Source organism: Pantherophis guttatus, chromosome 5 (genome assembly GCF_059756535.1).
Source record: "Pantherophis guttatus breed Tessera chromosome 5, ASM5975653v1, whole genome shotgun sequence".
Taxonomy (NCBI): Eukaryota; Metazoa; Chordata; class Lepidosauria; order Squamata; family Colubridae; genus Pantherophis; species Pantherophis guttatus.
In genome coordinates this window covers 33,597,673-33,621,406 of record NC_142067.1, presented here as the reverse complement: position 1 = coordinate 33,621,406, position 23,734 = coordinate 33,597,673, and the positions used below count along the sequence as shown (strand labels likewise).

The 23,734-nt window shown below is 36.8% G+C and overlaps 1 protein-coding gene across 4 annotated transcripts in view; it reads right to left on the bottom strand.

The window, feature by feature from the left end:
- Positions 1–4,115: 4,115 nt before the first annotated feature.
- The window catches only part of NFKBIZ (NFKB inhibitor zeta), a 34,231-nt gene continuing 14,612 nt past the window's right edge, over positions 4,116–23,734 (bottom strand). The window contains exons 1-12 of one of the 4 annotated variants that reach the window (XM_034412706.3): positions 17,332–20,648; positions 13,665–13,804; positions 12,595–12,631; positions 12,393–12,499; positions 11,506–12,278; positions 10,394–10,499; positions 9,966–10,112; positions 9,234–9,297; positions 8,288–8,457; positions 7,183–7,293; positions 6,906–7,073; positions 4,116–5,992 (exon numbers count right to left, since the gene is read on the bottom strand). In XM_034412706.3, coding sequence (XP_034268597.2) covers positions 5,939–5,992; positions 6,906–7,073; positions 7,183–7,293; positions 8,288–8,457; positions 9,234–9,297; positions 9,966–10,112; positions 10,394–10,499; positions 11,506–12,278; positions 12,393–12,499; positions 12,595–12,631; positions 13,665–13,804; positions 17,332–17,584 — 2,130 coding nt within the window. In that variant the 5' untranslated portion in view covers positions 17,585–20,648 and the 3' untranslated portion in view covers positions 4,116–5,938. Of the gene's footprint in view, positions 5,993–6,905; positions 7,074–7,182; positions 7,294–8,287; positions 8,458–9,233; positions 9,298–9,965; positions 10,113–10,393; positions 10,500–11,505; positions 12,279–12,392; positions 12,500–12,594; positions 12,632–13,664; positions 13,805–17,331; positions 20,649–23,734 lie in introns of those variants that run through there. The other 3 variants (XM_034412716.3, XM_034412721.3, XM_087894882.1) reach the window with 3 other exon arrangements.

Below are 23,734 nucleotides of genomic sequence, written 5' to 3'. Positions count from 1 at the left end.
TTAATAGAAATTATTAAGTATTAGTATTACTATAAATTAATATTAATATTAAATTAATATTGAAATTGTGCTTTCCAAAAGATGAAAAGCCTTTGTTGTCAGAAATAATAAATATATTTCTTTTTTTATGATAGTAAAGGTAAAATGCATGCTACATTCTTTTTGTACTAAAAAACAAGTAGACAATATGTAGTTGATGGGTGCAGTGTAATACGGGAGGACGTCATTTAAACAAAGAATTCTAGAAGAAAAATGAGACAATATATATTCTAGTTTGAAAGTGAATACCCTGAATTCAGAATAAGGGACTGAATCATGCAGCAATAATTTCCAGTTTATAACTTGAACAAAGAATTACGTTGAGTGGCAGTTAAATATATCTTTTATGAGTAACAGGGATTGAGAAGACTCTTGTTTAAGGATAGAAATATTTGATACTCATTATGCACACTACTAGAGTAATACACTGCACAGTGAATTAACTGAGGACTGAAAAAAAGAAGAGGGAAATAAAATAATTTCACTATTCAGAAAATACATGCAAGTATTTATTTTCAACCTGTGATGGTTTCTCTATTAACTAAAAAGAGGATTCCATCAGTTTTTTTTTAAGGAACGTGCAACCCTCAACCAAATGTGGGAGTTTTAGCACATGGTAAAGAGTAAATATAAAATAAAGAGTATCAAAGAATCAGAGAATCAGAGGCTATGTTCACACAATATAAAAATCTAGATTTACTTTACTATGGCAGCAGTACACAACAAATACTTTCACTAGTGGTGACAATTGTTTTGGTTTTTCCACAACAAAGAATCATAGAAGCTTAAAACTGTAAAGTTGCAAGATAGCAGAAGTGTCAACCCTGTTCAACCCTGTAGTGATTCCATCAACGTTCCTATGATTTGTTGCTACATTTGTACATCAAACTGAAAATAAGTAGTGAGGCAGAAGTTGATGCAATCTATAGTTCTAGGTATTTTCATCTTAGTGTATTTAACTAGGTTGGCTGCCTTGCTTAGTACTGCTGCCATCATGTCAGGCACAAAGAATCAAGACCATTCATAAGATTGCAGCATAGAAGATTTATTCAAGCCTATACACAAGAATCTGTTCAATAAACGTTCAATGTCAAGCATGGGAAATCAGAAGTCCATTAGTTTAAATGAATATAAAGGTTTATTGAAAGCTTATGTTTGCTAGAAGAATCAGAACTACTAAAGTCAAAGCAAATTGGCAGTAGATAAGAGTCAATGGAATTCAAGGTGGACAGGACTTAGATCTCTTTTGGGCACAAAGGGACTTAAGATTGATGATGTATTTGACAACTCTCTCGGACTCAGCCTGGTCATCTTCTCCATTGAAAACTAAATTGGTGCCAGATAAAAGTCAACAGAATTCAGGTGGACTTGGAGTGGTTGTGGGAACACAAGGACTCTCAACTGATGACTATTTAACTCTGTCCTCTAGTACTGCCTGTTCTTCTCCTGCACATGGATTCTTTTGCTAGTTTTGTTCTGTGGCATTAAACAAAATAATAATTTTATCTTCTTTGATTTTTAGAGCTTTTATTTTTTAGAGACACTGTAGTAAAGAGTTGATAGAATATTTGCTGTGAAATGTCCACAGTTTTTTGAAGGTTCTTTGCCTTTTCTATTAGTTGCTTTAACAGCTTGTCAATAAGAATGTACTATGGATTCCTATCACTAAGTTTGCTGAAAGCAAGGTCAATTTCTGGTACTGCTGTTGTGCACAAATGCATGTTATCCTCATTAGTTTTCTGTGGGACTAGGATAGATGAGAAAGGGGATTCAGCTGATCATAAATGAAACTGAAAAATCAGCATTCCATCAATCACCTCACTGTGCTTCTTTCTTGATTGCATCTGATTATTTGGATAGAGAGAGAGGTGCTTGTTAAATTGCTCCTGGAGATAATCACATTATCTTGCTACCTGATGTTTCAGAAACTGCAAGGCAATATGGAATGAAACTCAACCAGGAGAGTGAGAAGAATCAAATCATTTCTTAATAAGTAGCTTTCTGACTGGGAGTACTAGACTTCTTTGGGATTAAATCAATTCCTTCTAAATTAATTGAACAGCTTATTTTTCCATGTTGCAGTTTCCATGACTTGTTTGACCTCTACCCCCAAAACCCATTGCTCATTGAAGCAGATCGTGTCAGATGATCTGATGAAAAGGACATTTAAGCCATGAAATCCAATTCTGGACCAGAGTTCCCCAACCTTTCTGGCTTTGCAGACTGGCAGGGGAGGAAGAGATGGTTCTGCATGAACGGCGGGGAAGCACACACAGCACACAGCTCCATTTGTGCAAGTGGAGGGCATGCACACCAATTGCTCGTACAAATGGAGCATGTGTGCAAGTGCTTACCTGCTGATTGCACACGTGGGGATGCATGCTCATGGGTGCACTCACCCACTCCTTTCACAGCCCAGTCTAAATGACTCCAGTCCTGGTAGTAGGCTACAGCCTGGGGGTTGGGGACCCAACCCCTGCTTTGGAGAATAGGTTGAACCCTTCTTTGTGGCAGCCCTTTAGATACTGGAAGTTTGTCACTCCTAGTCCTTTTTTTCCCCCATTAAATATTGTGGTGACCAAAACTGGATGCAATATTCCAAGGGTAGTTTTATCAACGCATTATAAAGTGGTACTAACACTTTGATTCTATCCCTCTGTTAATGCAGCATAGGACTGCATTGACTTTTTTGGCAGCTGCAGCACGCTGCTGGCTCATATTTAAGTGATTGTCCACTAGAACTCCCGAGATTCCTCTCAATTATTACTATTGAGGCAGGTTCCAACAATTCCACACCTCTGCATTTGGTTTTACTTGCCTAAATGTAGACCCTTACCTTCCTCACCATATACAGACCTGACCCCTTTGTTTAAAATTCCTTTACTTCCTCTCAGTATTACTGTTGAATAAAATGGCATAGATTTGAGCTACAAATATTCCCCTTTGATACTTATGACACCCGTCTACTGTATATGTCTGAGCCTAAGGTGAGTTAAGCAATGCTACGAACTCCCTCCACAGTGCCTGGAGGCTCTTAAGATCTGCATATAGAGCAACAGGCTAAAACGTTGGCTCTTTGCTCCATGGAGAATTGCGCTGCTCCAAACAGACCCAGTGCGTTATCTGGGAGCATGTGGCAGTCATGGCTGGAAGGGTCTTTGCGTAATTGAAGATTATATGTCAATTACACCCTTTCCTGGACCCTTCCAGCCATGACTGCCATGACAGTCCCTGTTCACAGTCACCCATACCAATTCACCTCCAACTTAATAACTGCAATGTTGTCTATATGGGGCTACCCTTGAAAAGTATCTGGAAACTTCAATTGGTTCAAATGATGACAAGTGTCTACATTTGCATGTCACTCTCTTGTGGGAAATGCATTGGCTGATGATTTGCTTCTTGGTCCTGTTTAAGGTACTGATTATTACCTTTAAAGCCCTACATAGCCTGGAGCCAAGTTTTTTGAAGGGTGTCTTTTTCCAATTCTAACTGGCCAACCCACCAGAGTAGGACGCAGGACTTTTATGGGTTTTCTCTTCTAAGGTGGTTTATCTGGTGGTACCAAAAAGGGCCTTCCTGTGGAAAATCATCCCTGTGGAAATAAGATTGGTCCCACTTTGATACTCTTTCAAAAGGCCCCAAAGACATCCAGTGGGCTTAGGGACCCCAAATAATACAAAGCCAATCAAGAGATTGGTTTGACTGTTGTCGTCGAGGTGGTAGAATGGGGAAGTATTTATTTTTTATTGTGGTTTTAATTCTGCAAGCCACCTAATGTCACTGTGGGTTGGAAGGCCATATAAATTTTCTAAATAAATAAAATCTTCAACAATACTTTATGGGGAAAAAAATCCTCCATGACCTATGACCTATGCAGATTTAAAAACTTTGGATTTAACGTGTTTTAAAATTGTTCTTTTACACCTTGAAAAGCAACATTAGGTTTAAAGAGAAAGCAAGGAAGAAAGCCAGAATCTCATTGTATTTCTTACTGCAACTGCAATAAGAAAAACCAATGCCAGAAGACTTAACTCTTACAGCAGTATTAATATCAAAGTACGACACCACTTATATTGATTAAAACAAGTTTATTTCAAAAGATATATTTGTACCTCTAAATATCAAATATAAATTTCCCTATTATTTGTCTACAAGACATACTTGATCAAACAATATGATCTGATTAATTATGGAAAATTTATGATTCAGGATAGTGATTCAAGAATGGTATGTACAGAATTTTTAAAAAGCAATGCAATTCTGAAAGTATTTAATACAATGAAATATTTTAATATGTTTTATTTACATTCTTTGATATATTAACATCTGGCTACCTACTATACCTATAAGGTAAAATATAATGCAATTGATTTGTTGCAAAGCCCTGAGACATACATCTATTGATTCAAAATGAGAGAATCAAAGTCAGTGTAGAAGAATCCTATTCAGACTAAAAATCAGTTCAGGTTTCTGTCATTAGCCAAATGCCTTTGTGACTACCATAGAGATATGTGACTTCTATCCAAATGAGGATGACACCACATTTTATGTGGTGTATTGGCCACTCTCCAGAGTCAGAGTGGATGGATTTTATTGTGTTTCGGGTTTTAAATGGTGAAATAGTTTGCCTTTTAGAAGCAAAAAAACTGAAATCTTTGGGACCACTGAGTCACAAAAATCAGTTTTTGCACTCCTATCATGCAAATATGTATACAATAACTTTTAAAACAACCAGTATTTCAAATTATACTGCCTCTTGAAATTCAAATTCCTCTTCAATTCCTCTTGAGCATGATAGAGGTATCACGCTCAATAGCTACTGATAATTCTATCATCTACAAAGTCATAAAAGCCAGTAGCCATCAGTATCTACAGTGGAAATAACTAATTGTTGCATGTTGCTACATAATGAAAATAAAGTACTGTCTTTAAAAGTATTGCTCTTAGAATATAACAGGTAGTTCTAATTTATTTCTTAGAATTTTTTTTACAAATGACAAAAAGTTTATATATGACATGTAATCATTTTGATCAAATGTTCATTTTTAGACTCTAATTGAATCTGTGTCATACTACTCATTTATTCTAATTGACCTCTTAGATTTTTTTTGTTACAAACATGAATAATTTTATGTAATCTATAAACTCAGTTACCATCAGGCAGTATTAATTGGAAAGAATTAATTTGAAAAAGAATGAACCCAAGGCCAGCTTTATTTTTCTAAATCTTCATAAATTATTGCTGTGACCAATGAAAACACCATATAGACAATGTTTCTTTATAAATTGATTTCAAAAGTGTCTCACAATTTAACAATTGTTAAAAAAAAATAAACTTTACTGAATTCTACACAGAATTTCCCACTGTAAAAGATTTAAATTATTAGAACTTTCATTACACTTAATTAACTACTCAAAAATAACTATAAAGAACTACATAAAAAGAAAAAAAGCTAAAAATATAAATGACTATTAGTAAATTTTTAGTATTCTTAAGAATACTTATTCTATATCATAAGCCACAGCAAAAATGTCTGCTCTTGTTATATATTATTAATATTTGCTATACCTTGATGCAAAGTCAAGATAATCCAGTAAACAATACAGTACACTGAACAGAAATTACTTTTGGGTAGAAATATGAAGAACTATAATTGTCAGTTTAGTTGTTGATATGTTAAATTGCTTAATGGAGTAATTCAAATGATTACAGAATGTTTCGTTTGAAATATTCTCATCTGTGAAGAATTATTATTAACCCACTATATAATAGTGAACAAAATATTCTTGTTTCATAGAAACAACAAACATTTGCCTCCACTGGAGACAAATGGTCTATTTACATATGGGGGCTGCCTAACTGACAGCGAGTATGGGTCATTTTTACTCATGGAGCTTAATAGACTGATGATCTCTGCTGACTCGTCTTTCCTTTTAAGATTCGTCTTATCTGAGAAAGAGGAAATAGAAGGGAAAAAGCCCAATTATTGAACAGCAGTTAACACAACATTATTTAAGCCTGACAATATGCAGTATGCAGTGCATTTATGACTACATTGCTTAGTGACATAAATTCTGATCCCATGTGATATTATAACCTAAAGACTAACTGCAAAATTGTAAGCACAATTATAGTTTCACTTAGCAACCTCTTGGCTTAATGACCTAGTTGCCAGTCCCAATTGTGGTTGCTAAACAAGGACTACCCTGTATTGTATTAACCTGAAGATAACATCAATAGACTGCTTATTGAATTGCTCACTAACTGGCTTTTGTAAGACATCAGATTTTAATTTCCAAAAGAACTATCCATGAAAAACAGAGAGGGTTGATGTACATATGTCACTATAATACATACTTTCTAGGTGCACGATGAGGACCATCCATTTCCTTTTTTTAAAGTTACCGAAGCTAAAATATTGCAGCTCATTGATTTATACATGCTCTGTAATTTGAAAAAGCTTCCCCCTAAATATGCAAACTAGTCATTTAATGGAATAATAATAAAAAAAAACCTTCTGTAATGATAAAGGACACTCTAAAAGAAACATATGTTTGCAAAACACTTTAGATTTCAAGCCTTGAAAAACGTTTCTATTTTTATAAAAAGTATTAATAAACTCAACATAAGGGATGTCTCTCTACTTTTGTAGTTTCTTCATTCCAGAAGAAAGCAAAATAAGTCATCAAAGAAAGCAACATTTTCAACCCGGTTTATTACAAATATATATTTTTTTTTAAAAATTCTAGGTGCACATCTCTTCATTCCCTAACAGGACTATCATAGGAAAAAAAGAAAAAAGCATGAAGTGTGAAATTTACTTCACATAAAAACAAGATTTCAGATATCTTTTATCTCTTACCTCAACTCCAACAGAGCTATCAGGAACCAAGTGAACTGGCTGCTCATTTTCCAAATTCCTGGCACTTGGATCAGCTCCTTTGCGCATCAACAAACGAACTGCATCCAGCTGAGTCATTCGATGCTGCAAACTAGCGGCTACATGGAGTGCAGTATTGCCATTGTAAGCCTAGTTGCAAGGGAGAAAAATCATTATTTGAAAGGAGATGAGAAGCAGGCAGATTATTTCTGCAAATGGGAATTCCCGAAACTAGACACATGGTTTGTTGTTTATATACCTTGGCATTGATGAAAGACAGACAATTTGGAAGCTCTAAAAACAGTCGAAGGAGTTCCACATTTGCTTCTTCAGCTGCTAGGTGAAGGGCTGAACGGCCACTTTTACGGTCCTGTCCACACACAAAAGAAAATGTCCAAATAATGTTACACACTGCACATTTAGTCACTGTAAAATGTAAAAACACACACAATTAGTCACTATAAATGAAAAAATAAAATATACTTTGCGGACCAGTTTCTTGGTCTTCTTAGTGACATTATCTTTGAAATGTTACAGACTGAAGATGAGCCAAGTGATTAAACTAGATGAGCTCCGATGGTGCAGTGGTTAGAATGCAGTATTAAGTTAATACTTGCTCACTGCCAGGAGTTCTATCCTGACCGGCTCAAGGTTGATTCAGCCTTCTATCCTTCCAAGCTCAGCAAAATGAGGACCCAGATTATTGGGGGCAATATGCTGACTCTGTAAACCTCTTAGAGAGTTCTGTAAAGCCCTGTGAAGCAGTATATAAATCTTAAGTGTTATTGTCTAAGCTCTAGATAAGAAATTATTTAGGAATTAAGGAGTTAGGAAAGTATTTTGATGATCATTATTTGTTTCAGAAATCAAGACAAATACTTGTAGAAATAATATGATTCCTGCAATATTAGTCAACCATTAACTCATTCATGTGCCTTGCTTATTATTCAGTATTGCTCTATTCCAAGCTTGGACAGTAATCCGATTTATGAATACTAATTAAAGTGAGACTTTTTTCTTTTTATATGCTAATGTGCTAGAAGAGAAAAAGCAAACTGAAATTTAAAATCAGTGTATTATTTCAATAATGTAAAAATATAAACTATTCTTTTGGCTTAATACCGGTCATTTTATGTGCAGCACATATACATTTAAAAATCTACAGAATATCTACCCAGAAACATAAAAGACCAAACTGAACTCTCACATATAGAGAGTTAATATTATTTGCCTATGAATGTATCACATCACATGGGACATTCTTCTAAACATCTGAATCTTCAAACAGATGCAAAACAACAGTATGTGAATCATTTCTCAGGTAAATATCTAAGTCTGTTCTAATGTTTCCTTATGTGACTTACTCTGGCTTCAACAGAGGCCCCCATCTGAATTAGATATTTGATTGTATCTGCCAACTTCTTGCTTTTCAACCTTAATTCCTGAACTTCAGGAGTATGAGGTGACTGCTGTCCCTGTAGGTCATGTACCACGGCATTATGAACCACAACTGCACAGTGTAATGCTGTCAAACCTTAATATGAAACACATCAGTTAGTAAAACCAAATCACCTTGTTCTGATCAATAATGTATTAAAAAACAATCGTCATTCCAGTATCTAGTTTTCATTTTCATTTTATTTGCAATGCATAACTTTAAAAGAATTTTAATCTATGCTCTAGTTAGTGACATGCAATAGAGATAGAATTAAGAAATGGCAATTGAAGAAACGCATGTATTTTTATTCATTTAACTTCACACTGTTTGATAAGTTTGTCTAAGTACAGAACTATAATTAAAAATATAGTTATGACCTATATCTAGATGGAAGAGAAAGATTACAGGTTTACTTTTAAACAAAAAATAAATAAATGTTTGAATACTATTTCTCTTTTTGTTATTTGACCCTGACAGTGATATGCCTTCTTTTAGAATCTCTCCATCAGCCTTCCCCAACTTGGATACTTTTCAAATATGTAAACTTCAATTCTCAAAATACAGGCCTCTTCTACTGATATTATATAACCAGGTTATCTAGGTTAATGTAGCATTATCAACATAGCATTATTAAGCTCAATTAATTAACAATGCATTAGAAGGGATTTAGTAGGAGGGCTTTAGTGTGGGATTACATTTGAAGCTTTTTCCATAATTTATTTTATTTAAAAGTGAATGTCATTAGCAAGAATAAACATGTGTGTTATACAACATGCCAAGTACAAGTCCTAAGCATCAACACTGAAATCTGAACATTTTTAACTGGGTAGTTTACCCACTTAACACACAACGTAGGAGTATTAGTTTCTCACCCTCATAATTCGTTCCTTCCAAATCAACATATTGATTGCTTACAATGGCTCCTTTTTGGATTGCCTGAAAATGAAATGAGAACCTACATTAACTATATATGTAACAGTAACTGAAATCTGAAGGCATGAGATCAAATTTATATAATTCAGAAAAGTTTATGCCATTACAAATATGTCACTATCTGTAAAACAATTTGTTTAAAAACCAGCACTTTCAAACTAGACAATTGGTGTTTGTGGCCCATTGTCCTTCCTTGGATTAGAATTACAATTCACAGGAACAAAAACCTGACTATCACTTGAAATAAACGATTATAAAATAACCAAATGTCTCCTCAGAATTGCAGAGATGTTCTTGTTTGCCATTTTTTTATTGTCTGTAGCAGAAGAAGGTATGAAATGGAGAACAGAATTAATTTATGGGAGCCACTGCATTATCATTCAGTCAAGAAAATGCAAAATTTAATTTTTCTTGTGTTTTAACATGGGGTTGGAAAGGTTATACATAATATTATAATACTTTATAGACTTTGAGCTCCTGAGCAATTAGGATCAAACTGGATGGTAAAAGTTCACTTAAAACTATACTTCTAAATAATGTAAACAAACTTAACAGAAAATATACTATATTAAATCCTCAATGTATAATTATAGGTGTTGAGATGTATTATACATACTAATAAAGAGAAAAGGATAAATGCAATGTTTCAATTTATAATTCAGATGTCCCACCTGAAGGACTTGTGCATGACCCTTCTCAGCACACACATGTAGTGGAGTTCTACCCCAGCAATCTGTAGTATTCACTTGTGCCCCAAGACTGACCAGATCCTGGACAATAAGGTGTTGATTTGCAGCCACAGCTACTTGCAGGGCACTCTAGAATAACAAAAAGCAGATGTATTAGACACTGTAATCTTAACAAGGAATGGCAATTAAGAAAACAAATCACATAAAAGTCTTTTCTAACCCATTTCAGAGAACACCTCCTTAATGAAATCAGCTTGGTCGCTATAGTTTAGCAAATAATTCTGTTACATATAGATTGCATACTACGTTTCCAATTTCATATTAAAAGACAATCCAAATAGGATTTGATAAGAAAATAAAGGAAATAATCATGGACATAAGGTGGGAATTTGCTATGCTGAGAGAATCACCTGGCCATTGTGTTCTTTAATATCCAACATATGCAGGGCTGCCATCTTCCTTGCCAGTACATAGGAAACTGCCCGTCGTCCCTGGGCAACCGCAATGTGGAGAAATCTGTGGGAAAAAATAGAAATTAGCACAATATTTAAAGCTGAATAATCATTTCCATTTCAGATGTTTTAAAAATATGCTTCACTCTAAAACGCCATTGAGAAAACTCCTAGGGAAATTGCTGAGACTTATTAAGGTAGTAGTATCATCTAATGTATTCTTTCATCATATTTAGGCATGGTGCCAGATGTAACAGACTAACATCATTGGAAGGGATCTTGGAGGTCTTCTAGTCCAACCCCCTACTCAAGCAAGAGATTTGATATCATTTCAGACAAATGGTTGCCCAATCTCTTCTTAAAAACCTCTTCAGTGAGGGAGCACCCACAACTTTTGAAGGCAAGCTGTTCCACATATAAATTATGCCATCTGCCAAGAAATTACTCCTTATCTCTAAGTTGGTTCTTTGCAGTGGTGAAATCCAGATTTTTTTACTACCGGTTCTGTGGGCATGCCTTGGTGGGTGTGGTGTGGCTTGGTGGGCGTGGCAGGGGAAGGATATTGCAAAATCTCCATTCCCACCCCACTCTGGGGCCAGCCAGAGGTGGTATTTGCCAGTTCTCCAAACTACTCAAAATTTCCGCTGCCGATTCTCCAAATTGCTAAAAATTTCTGCTACGGGTTATACAGAACCTGTCAGAACCTGCTGGATTTCACCCCTGGTTCTCTCCCCTTGATTAGTTTCCATCCATTGCTTTTGTGCTGCCATCAGGTGCTTTAGACAAAAGTTAGGGTTTGTGACAATTCCTGAGATATTGGAACAATGCTATCATGTCACCCCTAGTCCTTCCTTTTACTAAACTAGACATACCCAATTCCTGCAATCGTTCTTCATATGTTTTAGCCTCCAGTCTCCTAATCACCCTTGTGGCTCTTCTCTGCAAATGTCAGTATCATTAATGTACTATGGAGCTTTTTGTTCAGTCAAATGAATGGCAGCCTAAAGGTGTCTAAACAAATAATGCTGATACACCATTTCTGCAGTAAGTGATATTTGGATAATACTCACGTGTCACCATCAGAATCTTTAGCAAGAATCTGGTCTTGAGAGATGTTGGCCATTTTGTTTTCTTCCTGTTCCACTTGCCACTGGAAAAATGATTTGCCCAACTGACTTGTGCTGCCTGTACTGCTCTGAAGTTGCAAAGATATATCTGAAGAAGACAGAGATAAACCATGTTCCTCAAGACCCCTGGATGTGTTATCTGAGACTTGGTTGAAATGCTGAGAGCAGCTGCTGACTTCAGTTTGCTGGAGGCCACTAGGAATTGCTTGAGGGAGTGGAGCAGAGATGTTGTCTGGTCCTTCAGAGTCATTTAAAAGCGAAGCAAAACTTTCTGTGGTACAATATGGCACTTCTTGGCTGTCATAAATGTTTTGTTGATATTCAGAGGAATGGCTGCCTGCAGAATGAGGCCTGTATTCCAGCAACGGAATACAATGCTGGGACATATCCTGTTGTTGTTGTGTAGGAGAAAACTGATAATTCTGGGATAGTTCCAGCATTGGAGAAGAGCTGCTTGTTTGGAAAGCTTGGTATTTTTGAACAGGTGAAAAACCTGGTGCTCCAGCCATCTCTTGATATTGGTGTTCCCCTGGAGAATTGGGATTGACCATGTTGTGAAGCCAGCTAACTTGTACAGTGTTCAAAGACACTGGGCTGGATTCATTCTTAATATTGATAATATTCTGCAGCATATCACAGCTGCTATCTTGCTTAGGCTCATTATTATGGGGATCCTCCATATTATTATCCATGGAAGTTGGTGTCTGCGGAGGGGTCTGCAAGATAAGGGGTACAGATTTTAAACTGATCTGATTGCATCTTGCCTTAGAAGACGGATGCTGTATAGCAATGTGAGAATGAGTATGAAAAGCTCCCTTAAAAATACTTACCAAGAACTGAGGTTGCAGAATAGCTGTTCGTTTGTAATACACTCCATCAGAAAGACAGTCTGGAGCTTTTCTTTTCCGATTATGAGTCAATATATTTTTCAGTTCTACTGAAAAATAAGCAGAATTTGTAAGTCTATGGCACAGCCCACTTTTCTAATACTCAAAGACAAACTGAAGGAACAAATGAGACAAAAAACTGTACCTGTGTATGGATCATATTTCATCAATGTTCCTTGTGCCTATGTTAAAAAAATGAAAAAGTTTTTACATAATTAAAATATTCTTATTTTATCATGAGAATAACATTTACATAAATATAAGTATATCTTATGAACTTTTAATATTTTTTTCAGAAAAAGCAAAAAAAATTAGTTTTTCCAATAATTATATTCTACTATCTTCAAACATTTTTCTCATTCTACTGTATTTATTTCAACCAAAAAACATTACAATTTATGAATATTTTTGTACAATTCATTAATTCTAACACTTGAAGCAATGCCCAACATGGTGCATTTGTGGAATTATAAAGGAAATGCTTCGGATAACAGAGATCCCAAGAGGCTGAAAATGTTCTGTTATAGAAGACTAAGACATGGCTAAGAAGGTACTTCCTTTTAACTCTCATTTTAATATATTGTTCAAAATTGCTGGTCCTCCTATTTGAAAAAGAGCGCAATATATGCAGAAAAAAGAAAACTTTGAATAAAAAAACCCCCCAAAATATTCTAATAAAATTTAAAATATTCAATACCATAGAATGCTGAACAGTTGTTGGGAAGAATGGAAAGATCTGGAAGAAGAATCTATTTGGAATCTAGAGTAAGATTATTGTGTTGCAAGTGCCACCTAGTCTAAACTATATTAAAACTCTAAAAGTGATCACTCCCACTTTTAGGCAGAATAAGGAATGGGTGATATTTACCAACATTGAAAATTACCAATAAAGAATATTGAATTAGACTAGTGAGAAATCTTCTCACTATAAACTTCAGATAGTGTGACTTGAGCAAATGCATGCTTTGCATTTTCCCATTAAAAAAAAAAAAAGAACGACTCAGTATCATTTAGGTATCATTTGTAATTCTCATCCACTGACAAGATATTTTTTAAAAATATATACTTGTTTTTTAAAGGCCATGCAAGCTATTACATTTCACTATAATGAAGATGTTAATTATCTTCTATATAAAATTGCTGCAAATACTGTATTCACAAATAAAATACTTGTTTTGATTCTGAACAGCACTTATGAAAATATACAACACAGACCTTTAATTCCTCAGTTCCATAATCTGTGGACATCTGCTTGCTATTTCTAAGATGCAACAACAATTCTTTCACAGAGTTTTTTACACGAACACCTTGGAAAGGTCCTCTTTGTTGCTTTCCTCCCCCCATATGTTGCTCAGCTGTTAAGACACAAAATTAAAACAAAAGCATGACACAAACAGAAAATTTAAAAGAAAAGGAGAAGTCATAAAAATTCATTCTAAACAAGAAACTAATTACTAATTAATATTTAAATTACATTCCCTCCCTAAAAATGCATCAAAATAGTAATCTCCCCCCAAATTATCTTTCTCCTAAATCCAGATATTCTAAAATTCTGGGTTATGATTATCAAAAGTTTCATGAGCAACTTAGAGAATCCATTTTTCCCCCAAAGCTTTTCAGGCTTCTGCAGGGAAGGGAGGAATGTCAAAATTCACATCACTTTGCCTGGGCAAGCTTTCAGTGGGCTTATACAAGCAACACAGGGAGAAAAGCCTAGAGCAACTTTTGAGAGATAAACCCATGCGTTTAGCCATATTCATGGGGATGTTATACAAAATCATTTATAATTTTAGGGATTAGTAGTATTGCAAAGATGGAGAAATCAGAAAGCTGTGAGTTCTAGTCCTGCCTTAGGCACAAAGCTAGCAGGTGAACTTGGGCCACTCATTTTCTCTCAGCCCTAGTAAAAAACTACTTTTGAAAACTTTTGCAAGCAAACGGCAGGGACTTAAGCAGAGTCTCCGAGAAACAGACACAATTACATAGAAAGAAAGAAAAAAAAAAAAAAAAGACGGAGAACCCCTACCTAATATTTTAATAAGAATGGAGAAATTCCTACTCAAAACCATTAAGCATTAAAATGACTTTGTATAAAATAGATGTTCAATATTACTTGCATAAGTCCCCTCCATAGTTAAACCGCTTGTCAAAAATATGTTCTTCCATAAGATTAGCTGCAAATATTTTATTCACCCTCTTAATGACATCAACCCTTTAAACACAATGTATTTTGAAGCATAAAAAACAGAAGTGAAATGAGGAACAATGATCCACATTAACCCAAGAGAGAAGCAATGATCTAATTTTAAAAAGTACAAATCAGATTTTCTACATAGTCTACCTATTATTTAAATTTTTTTTAAAAAAAACTAAATTCCCACAGATTTGAAATTTCTGGATAAGAAAAGTAACCCCAATTTAAGAATAATTTCCCCTTTAGAAGTTTTAAGAGAATTTCCCACATCCCACCAAAAGTACATGTCTTTAAGGATTCAGTTTGAGAACAGAAAGGGAAAAAATCAAGAATCAAAGCAGATGAAATACTTCAGTCAATAAGATTACACAAAGGAAACTTCATAAAAATCTAAGGTAATATGAAATACAATATCAAATGACAATGGCAGCAGCAAAATTTATAAAAATTAATTGGTAGAGGACTTCAAATATATATATCTTTGTAAAGATATACCAGGTAGACTAGCTTTAATATAACTCTTGTACAAAAGGTTAAAAAATTGTGACTGCATTGAAAGTCTACAAAATTTCACTATTTCCCATTTTAAAAGAAGGAAAGCTTTGCTTAAAAACCATGTAGAATCAGATTTCATTTGTCATTGTACAAATTAACCATAAATGTTCTCAGTTGCATACCATATTAGAAATAACATCAGCAACAGAGTCTCCTAATTTGAAGTTTTAGTCTTGAAATAGGAAATGCTAGCATTGTTTAAAAAGCTGTCTATGTCTCTCTATATATTTGGCAAGCAGTTCTAGCCATATTGAGCTCTATAGAACAAATAGATAAAAGTGAAATGTTTCTGCTGAAAGCAAAGCTTTCACCCTTTCACAGTGATATTGTATCCCAAAATAAGAATATAATTTCTTATCATTTTTTTTCTAACTGTATTGTTAATTGTACGAAATTTATAATCCCTTTTTATGGTAAAATGCCAATAAACTTTTTTTTAAAAAAAATAGCATATCATCTTATTTTCTTGCTCCTTATGCCTTCATAAGTAAAAAATTAATTATCAAGATATGCTAAAACTGATATAAGTATATTTCAAACTCTACATTTAGCAAATATAAATCAATAAACAATTTACAGAAAATTAATTCACTGCAGGGCATATTACCCAATAAATGATTTCCATTTTCAATATAATATGAAGATACTATCCAATACCAGATAATGAATATTTGAAATTGCTGGTAAATTTAAATCCACAAATTTAGCTCAATATCAACATTTTTTTAAAAAAAAATATTTTTGCAACAGACACCTTTCTGTTAATTCTGACAGCAGCCACGAATAGCATACAGCTGGGAAAGGAGACAAAACGAATTCCATAACTTTAAAAACATCTTTCACAAATGTTCTGTGAAAGAAGCCAAGTAATGTTAGAGGCTAAAGCTAATCTTTGAATGCACTTACCAACACAGGGAATCCAGAGCATTTAGTATATATCGCGTTATCCATTAAAGTATTTTGATGCTTAAAAATTAACTATTTGGTACATTATTCAATTATTATTCATTCCAACTGTTTTCTAACGTGTTCATAACTAGTGACCTGACCTATATATAATTTGACTTATATCCAAAACCTTAGGCAAAGCAGGCTTACTCCACTGAAATATAGGTGGATGCACCATGGACAGGGGAAACAGGCACTTTTTAGATGGGCAGCTGCATAGATGGTCATGGGCAATATCAAAAAAACAAGACAGCCTTCATTCTAAACATCCCACTAAATAGTTTGTCCAAGGCGACTCTTTTTAACTAGCTTATAAAAGAAGCTTGTATGTGATAATCAAAGATATCAGACATATTTTCCACAGGAAGTAGGAACCTGCTCTGACATACTGATTAACCACAAATTCTTTATTCTTAGAGCTCATTCAGATAACTAGAACAAGTGTTTGACGAAGTGTGTGTGTGTGTGTGTGTATATGCATGTGTGTGTGTGTATTTGTTTTCTTTCCTTTTCGTAGGCTTTATGTGTATTTCTCTTTAAGCCAGGTTCTTCCTAGGTTAACCAAGATTTTTATGCAGCCCTAGTTCAGTGAAATCACAATCTACTAGTTTCTAGGCTTTTTTTTTCTGGCAGTATACATACACACACACACACACACACACACACACACACACAGATATCCCGATGCAAATCCCAAAGGTGCTTTTTCAAGAGGCAACTGGACTTTGTTTTTTTTTCCTTTGAAGACCTTTCGCTTCTCATCCAAGAAGCTTCTTCAGCTCAGCTGAAAACAAAGTCCAGTTGCCTCTTGAAAAAGCACCTCTGGGACAACCGAGGATGCCTGAGAATCTCCATAGACACATCGATGCAAACGTGCACACACACTCACCACGACAAAGGGGGCAGATCATTATACGAACGGCCTTCCCCTAACCGGTTAGAATGCCATTGCACTACAACTCCCATGACTCCCAAGGCGATTAGGAACTGTAGTCCAACGTAACTGAACGGCTACACTGAGATTGCTGGGACAGCCATCCATCAACCAGACCGAACGCCTTAGGAGGACCAGCCTAACCCAGCCGAAGCAGCGGGCGTCGCTTTTGGGAAAGCCGGAGTAAACGCCCTCCGCCCAAAACTTATTTCAGGGGGCTACGCCGGATCGGCCGCCAGGTGTGTCTCTACCTTCTCCAGTCGGGCGCGCGGCGTTCCGGGAATAGCGCCTCTTCCTCAAGTAGATGCCGCTGCCGCCGCCGCTACCGCCATTGGCCGAGGCCTCCGAGTCAGAGTCGGGGGATCCCGGAGCGGAGGGAGTGGGTGAGCAGCTGCCCTCGCTGGAGCGAGGGGAGGTTCCATAGAAAAAGGCCAAATTGAACGGGCTGTTCAGAGAGCCGGAATCGCCATCTAACCCCACGTCCCGGCTGTTATCCACAATCATGGCCGGGGTCGCGCAGGAGCTGCCAGGAGAGCAGGAGACAGAAACTGGCGCCAGCAACTGAGCCCAGAGCCGACGCCTTGGCCTCAGCAGACCGAGTGAAACGTCGAGGAGGCGGAGGCGGGCGCGGCAGCTCTTATAGCGGTCTGCAAAAGTGGAGGTGCCAGGGGGAGGAGGGAGAGGAGAGGAAGGCAGGGCAAAGCAAAGCTGCCTGACCGCCCGAAGGGCAAGTTGGGCGCGGCTGCCTGGAGAAGCGGCAGTTCCAGTAAATGTATTGCGTAGGTTTTGTCAACAGCCTTTGGTTCTCTCGTGACCTGGTAACTTAGGAAACCTGGGATGAGCTTGGCCCGAAGCGAAGTCCGCGGGCGGACGGGCGGGAAAAACGCTTCCGGCTGCGGAGCCAGTTAGCCAAGGCCTCAGCCTTGATTTTCTTCGGCATTAAATTGGCCAGCGCTTGTCTTCTCTTCTCTCTCTCGGCTCCTAGATACACGAGCGGCAGCTCAGACTTGCTACTTCTTAAACTAAGAGTTAAAAAAAAAAAAGCCAGGAGAAAGAGCCCTAAGTTTGACCTTTTGGATTGTAACAGCGGACAGAATAAAACGATCTGTTGGCAGATCTGGCTGTTAACCGAAACGGAATCGGCTGAAAACGGACCCTCCCCCCCCCCGTCCCAAAGGTCTTGTTCAAACCGGGAGGAACAGCAGTAGACGCTTCGAAACAAGACTCTCGCTTGAAACGGGAATTGCTCTCATTCTTTTGTAGTGGCTTTTTAGCTTTCTGCCATAAATTACTAATCAGAAATTCCTGATTTCCTGCGGGCCTGTTTATGAGCCCCACCTTGCCTCGAAGAAGTCCTGAGTTCCTGTATAATGCTAAGCTACCGTTGATTGAACCATGGGGGGCAGGCTTCCTATATTTTCAAGAAGTTGAAATTGGGACAAAGATCATGATTCAGTGGGCATGTGCTGGCAAAGGCATGCTTTCAGGCCTTGGTATTCCTTTGCTTGGGCAGGATCTGTGCCTCCCTATTTTCTGGAGCTTTTCTCCAAACTGGCTGTGGTGCTGAATATTGGTGTCCACACCAGCCTTATTGAATTACTTGGGTTCTTACCACATGCTATGGCAGAATCAAATTAACCTTGTCATAGTTAAGCACAGTTTGTTGATTAATACAGTACAATACACTGTCATAATTTTAAACTGTTTTAATAGGGTTGCTGATTTTAATTTTATTTCATTGTGATTTGTATTGGAATTTGTCATTTTGTAAGCCGCCTTGAGTCCCCAGGGAGAAAGGTGGCATATAAATCACAATAATAAATAAATAATAGCAGGCCATGTAACTATTAGCTATAGTCTGGTAGTAAATTTTTAATGCCCAAGAATCTGGCATGTCTCTTCTACTTGCCTCTAGTGCATGCCCTGCAAAAGTTATAATCAACTATTATATATATTAAAGTGTGCTTGTATAATTATATTTCACTGCAGCTTTGCCTTTAAGTTGCTTGCCATTATTGTCCTGCTATGTGTGATTATAGAACACATGTAAAGAAAGGGGGCGAGTTAAATTTCAGTTACGATTTCAGATGTCTAACCAAGTTTTCCAAATACTCACTCCGGTATTTTCTTTTAGAAATTGGATTTGTCCTTCCAGATACAGAGTAAGAAATAAATGTGATTCAATTGCTAAAATAACAGGATGATTTTCAAAGATGTAAATCCCCAGTGTGTACTCTTGTCAAATTGGAAAGGCATCCTATATAATTAGATTTAGCTCATACAATATTTTTTTAAAAATGTACTTATGTACTAATCAAAAAGAAGGCAGGGGATGAACAGTGCAACCAAGATGGTTCTTCTCCAGAAAGGTACAGTATGATCATTATTTAAATTAGAGCAGTGTATCGTATGGCAGAGCCATTTATTGCTATCCTGGGAACCATCAATGGTAACTAGAAACTTGTCAGCATGATTTCCTATAATTTTGAAGCAGTAAATATTCAAAAACAAGTCTAACACTTTATATAAAAAACCCTCAAAACGTAAAAGTTCTCCAGATAAACAGGAGAAAAGTAGAAATCCTGACCCCCTATATATGTGTGATAATGATTATGTGAAAAGATTGCATGTCAACATTTTAGCAACTACACACTCTTCCCAGTAGCTATAATTGAATAGTTGTATAGTGTTGCAAGGAAAGAAAAAGCTACATTCCTTACAGTCTTCAGACATACACCAGGAAAAAATGTATTTACAAGATTTATAAATGACGTCATGCCAGGGTTTAGGCAGTGTCCAAAATCAAACAGTAATAAAAAAACAAGCTGTAAACACAGGAGGCAATAAAGATATGGAACTTCCTTTACCTGCTTAATCACCTAAAGCTTTCGAGAAAAACAAGATTTTAACTACAGCGTTCTATAAAACAGTGTTTCTCAACCTAACTTTAAGATATATAGACATCAACTCCCAGAATTCCCTACCTATGTCGGCTGGGAATTTTGGGATTTGAAATCTATACATCAAAGTTGCCAAGGTTGAGAAACATTTTTTTAGAAGGCCACAAGGGTAGACATTGGTCTTTTCAGGGGCAGATTGTTCCAAAGGAACACAAGGATGAATTGAAGTGAGTCAAGAGTTCCCACCAATGGAAAACAGCAACCTTACTGTGCAACAAACTCAAATTTTGCTCCAGTTTCATGCAGACAACTGAGAATGAAAATTAACCAGGTGACAAAATCAAGTAATGTTATGAGGCAAATCCTAACAGTTTCAATGTAATACACAGCCCTCATATGAAAATGGCATGAAATTAGCAAAACTGATGATGATTTAGAAATCTGAAGCCAGAATAAAAGCAAAAATTGTACTTTTTAATGTCACTGTTAGTATTACAGCATAAATTGCTCAATGCATCACTAGTATGATTCATATTTACTTCACAATTCACATGTATGGAACCAACTCTTGGCTTTGAGTTATCTTTTCCATCATTCCACTTGATTATAAGCTGAAATATCAAAACTTGAAAGTGTAAGAAAAATAAATAATAAAGACTTAATTTATAACACAATTTGTGAATTTATGTAATTTTTGAACAGGTTTCCAAAGCTTTGTACCTGATAGTACATTTCATGGCATGGCCCTAAATAATATAAGCCTGGATGTTTGAGATCCTAAATCAGGGGTGTCAAACTCACATCACAGTGGTGTCATGTGACGTATCAGGATTTTTCCCCCTTCGCTAAACTGGGTATGGCCAGTGCGTAATGCATCCGGTCTGCGGGCCAGGAGTTTGACAGCCCTGCCCTATATGGAAAAGTGAATGCAAATTCTTCAAACAATTGAAGTGATCTCTCAACACAAATGTCTTAAACTAGAAAATCCAATCCACCACCACTAATAAAGCAGAAATCCTGACCCATTTCATATGCATTATGTGTTCTCCTGGTAACCAACATCAAAGCCCCATCCCTTGCCCCCATTCCAAACTATTAATTTTAAATAACTTGTAATAAGCAAATTTGAAAATGATAACTTCGTGTTGTGCACCAGTTATGATCCTTCTGGATCAGGAGTCCCTGCGCTCAGTCATTCAAGCCACGATCATGTGACACCTGGACTACTGTAATGTGCCCTGCGTAGGATTACCCTTGAAGAGCATTCAGAAGCTACAATTGGTGCAGAGTGCGGAGGTGCGATCAGTCCTTGGGTGCCATAGAATGGCCCATGTTCACTGTTGTTCTGCAAGTTGCACTGGCTCCTGGTTTGTTTCCAGGTGCAATTCAAAGAATTGGTTATCACCTTTAAAGCCTTGCATGGCATGGGTCCAGATTACCTGAGGAATCATCTCACCCCAATGGAACTGCCCCACCCCAGTCATGCCAGCAGAAGAAACATGCTACAGACCACATCAGTCAAGGAATTCTGGCTGGCAAGGTCCAGGAAGACAACCTTTTCTGCCAGGGCTGTTGTCCTTTGGAACATCTCTCCCCCATCCCTCTGACCTTCTGTAAGGGCCTGAAGACCTGGTTCTGCCAGCTGGCTTGGGGGCCCAATGAAGGAGTATCATACTGGAGATGGTTGATGGACCAATAGAAGATCTCCCTCCTTCCCTCACCTATTCTGCTCCCTCCCCCCATCTACATTTTATTTTTGTTACAAATATTTGTTTTTTTTATGGTTTGTTTTTAATGTTGTAAGCTGCCCAGAGTTGCCTTGGGGCAACATGGACAGCAAACAAATTAATAAAACAAAATAATAGAATTTTTAGTATTGAGTTAAATCACTAAACACTTGATTATCATAATTATAGTCACAATTTATTTAACTGTAGCTACTTTGGCATTCATTTTTATAAACTATGAACAATACTTTATTGCTTAGATCTTACTTTAGGTATTAATTTTAAAAAAAGGACTTAATCCATTCAACAGAGCATGTCATGGCTTATCTTTCAGTATCATCAGATTATAGCTTAATTCAGCAACATTAGGCAAGGTAGAATTTCTTGGTCCTAATACTTTATTTCTTACTTCCATATCTTATGATGCAGAATACCAGCCAGTATTGTAGTGTTATGTGGATAGCTAAAATAATATACAGAAAATACTTGAAACAACCTGGAAAAATTGTTATGTATTAAATAATAGTTCCATGTTGAAAGCATTTCTCTTGTATCGTTTTCATGATCCTTTAAAATTTGAGGGGTGGAAATTTTTTCATTTAGAATCTCATTGGTTTTCCAGGCTGCCTGGCCTTAAAAAAATGGAAAAATTTTCCATATAATATTTTATCAGAGTTTGTTGCAGCACACACAATCAGACACAATTAAATGAACTTCAGCAGGATTCAAATTATATAAGAAACTTCTTTATACACAATACCATACAGGAGAATTCAGCATGCAATATCAGGAACACAGAAGCAATATTCACAGAAGCAAGTCATTACAGAGTAGAAAGATACAGACACTAATACAGGGGTGAAATGCTCCCGGTTCGGACTAGATCACCTGATCTGGTAGCGATGGCAGCGGATGGTTCGGAGAACTAGTAGCAAAAATCCCTGCCCCCACCCCCGCCCAGCTGAGCCGCACATCATCAGAGGTTTTTTTTTATATTTTTAAAAGCATTTTTTTTCTACAACCTCTTTGGCCAAAATAATGCTTTTAAAAGTAAAATAAAAAGCCTCTGATGATTGCACAGCACAGCTGGGATCGTCAGACACTTTTAAAAGCATTTTTGGCCGAAGAGGTTGTAGAAAAAATGGTTTTAAAAGTTAGAAAGAAAGAAAAAAAGTTGGCCACGCCCACTCAGTCACATTAGCCTCCCCCCCACCAAGCCACGCCCACAGAACCGGTAGTAACAAATTTTACATTTCACCACTGGGCTAATATATTGTACAGAGGCACACATTAGAGGCCAGACCAACTCTTAAATACAGTTCAGCAAGTCTAAGCCATGCCCAGACTCCAAACTATCTCTTATGGCCCCATACAAACAAATAATATGTTTCCGTTTCCAAGCAGTCCCCATTGGTTGACCCAGTTGCCATGTCCTATTCCAGTTCATGAATATACTCTGACATATTTTTCTTTACATTTTAATTAAACTTTGGGGAGCTGAGATGGTATATTGAACTAGGGGTGGGTTTCAAATTTTTTTACTACCGGTTCTGTGGGCGTGGCTTTTTGGACATGGCATGGCTTGTTGGGCGTGGCTTGTTGTGCATGGCAAGGGAAGGATACTGTAAAATATCCATTCCCATCTCACTCCAGGAGAAGGATACTGAAAAATCCCCATTTCCTCCCAATCAGCTGGGACTCAGTAGGCAGAGAATAGATGGGGGCGGGGCCAGTCACAGGTGGCATTTACCAGTTCTCCGAACTACCCAATATTTCTGCTACCGATTCTCCAGAACTGGTGAGAACCTAATGAAACCCACCTCTGATGCAACCGTGTAGTCAATGGCCCCCTGTTTTGTGTGCATGTGATATGCAGGACATATTTTAAAAAGGGCTGGGACTTTGATCATCTGGTATTATCTGCTATATGACCTTTTTTTGTATATAATGAAGGCTTCTTAGGTTAACAGATTTTTAACAGCCCTTCATCCAGCTCTATGCATGCTCACATGAAAAAAAATTAATTA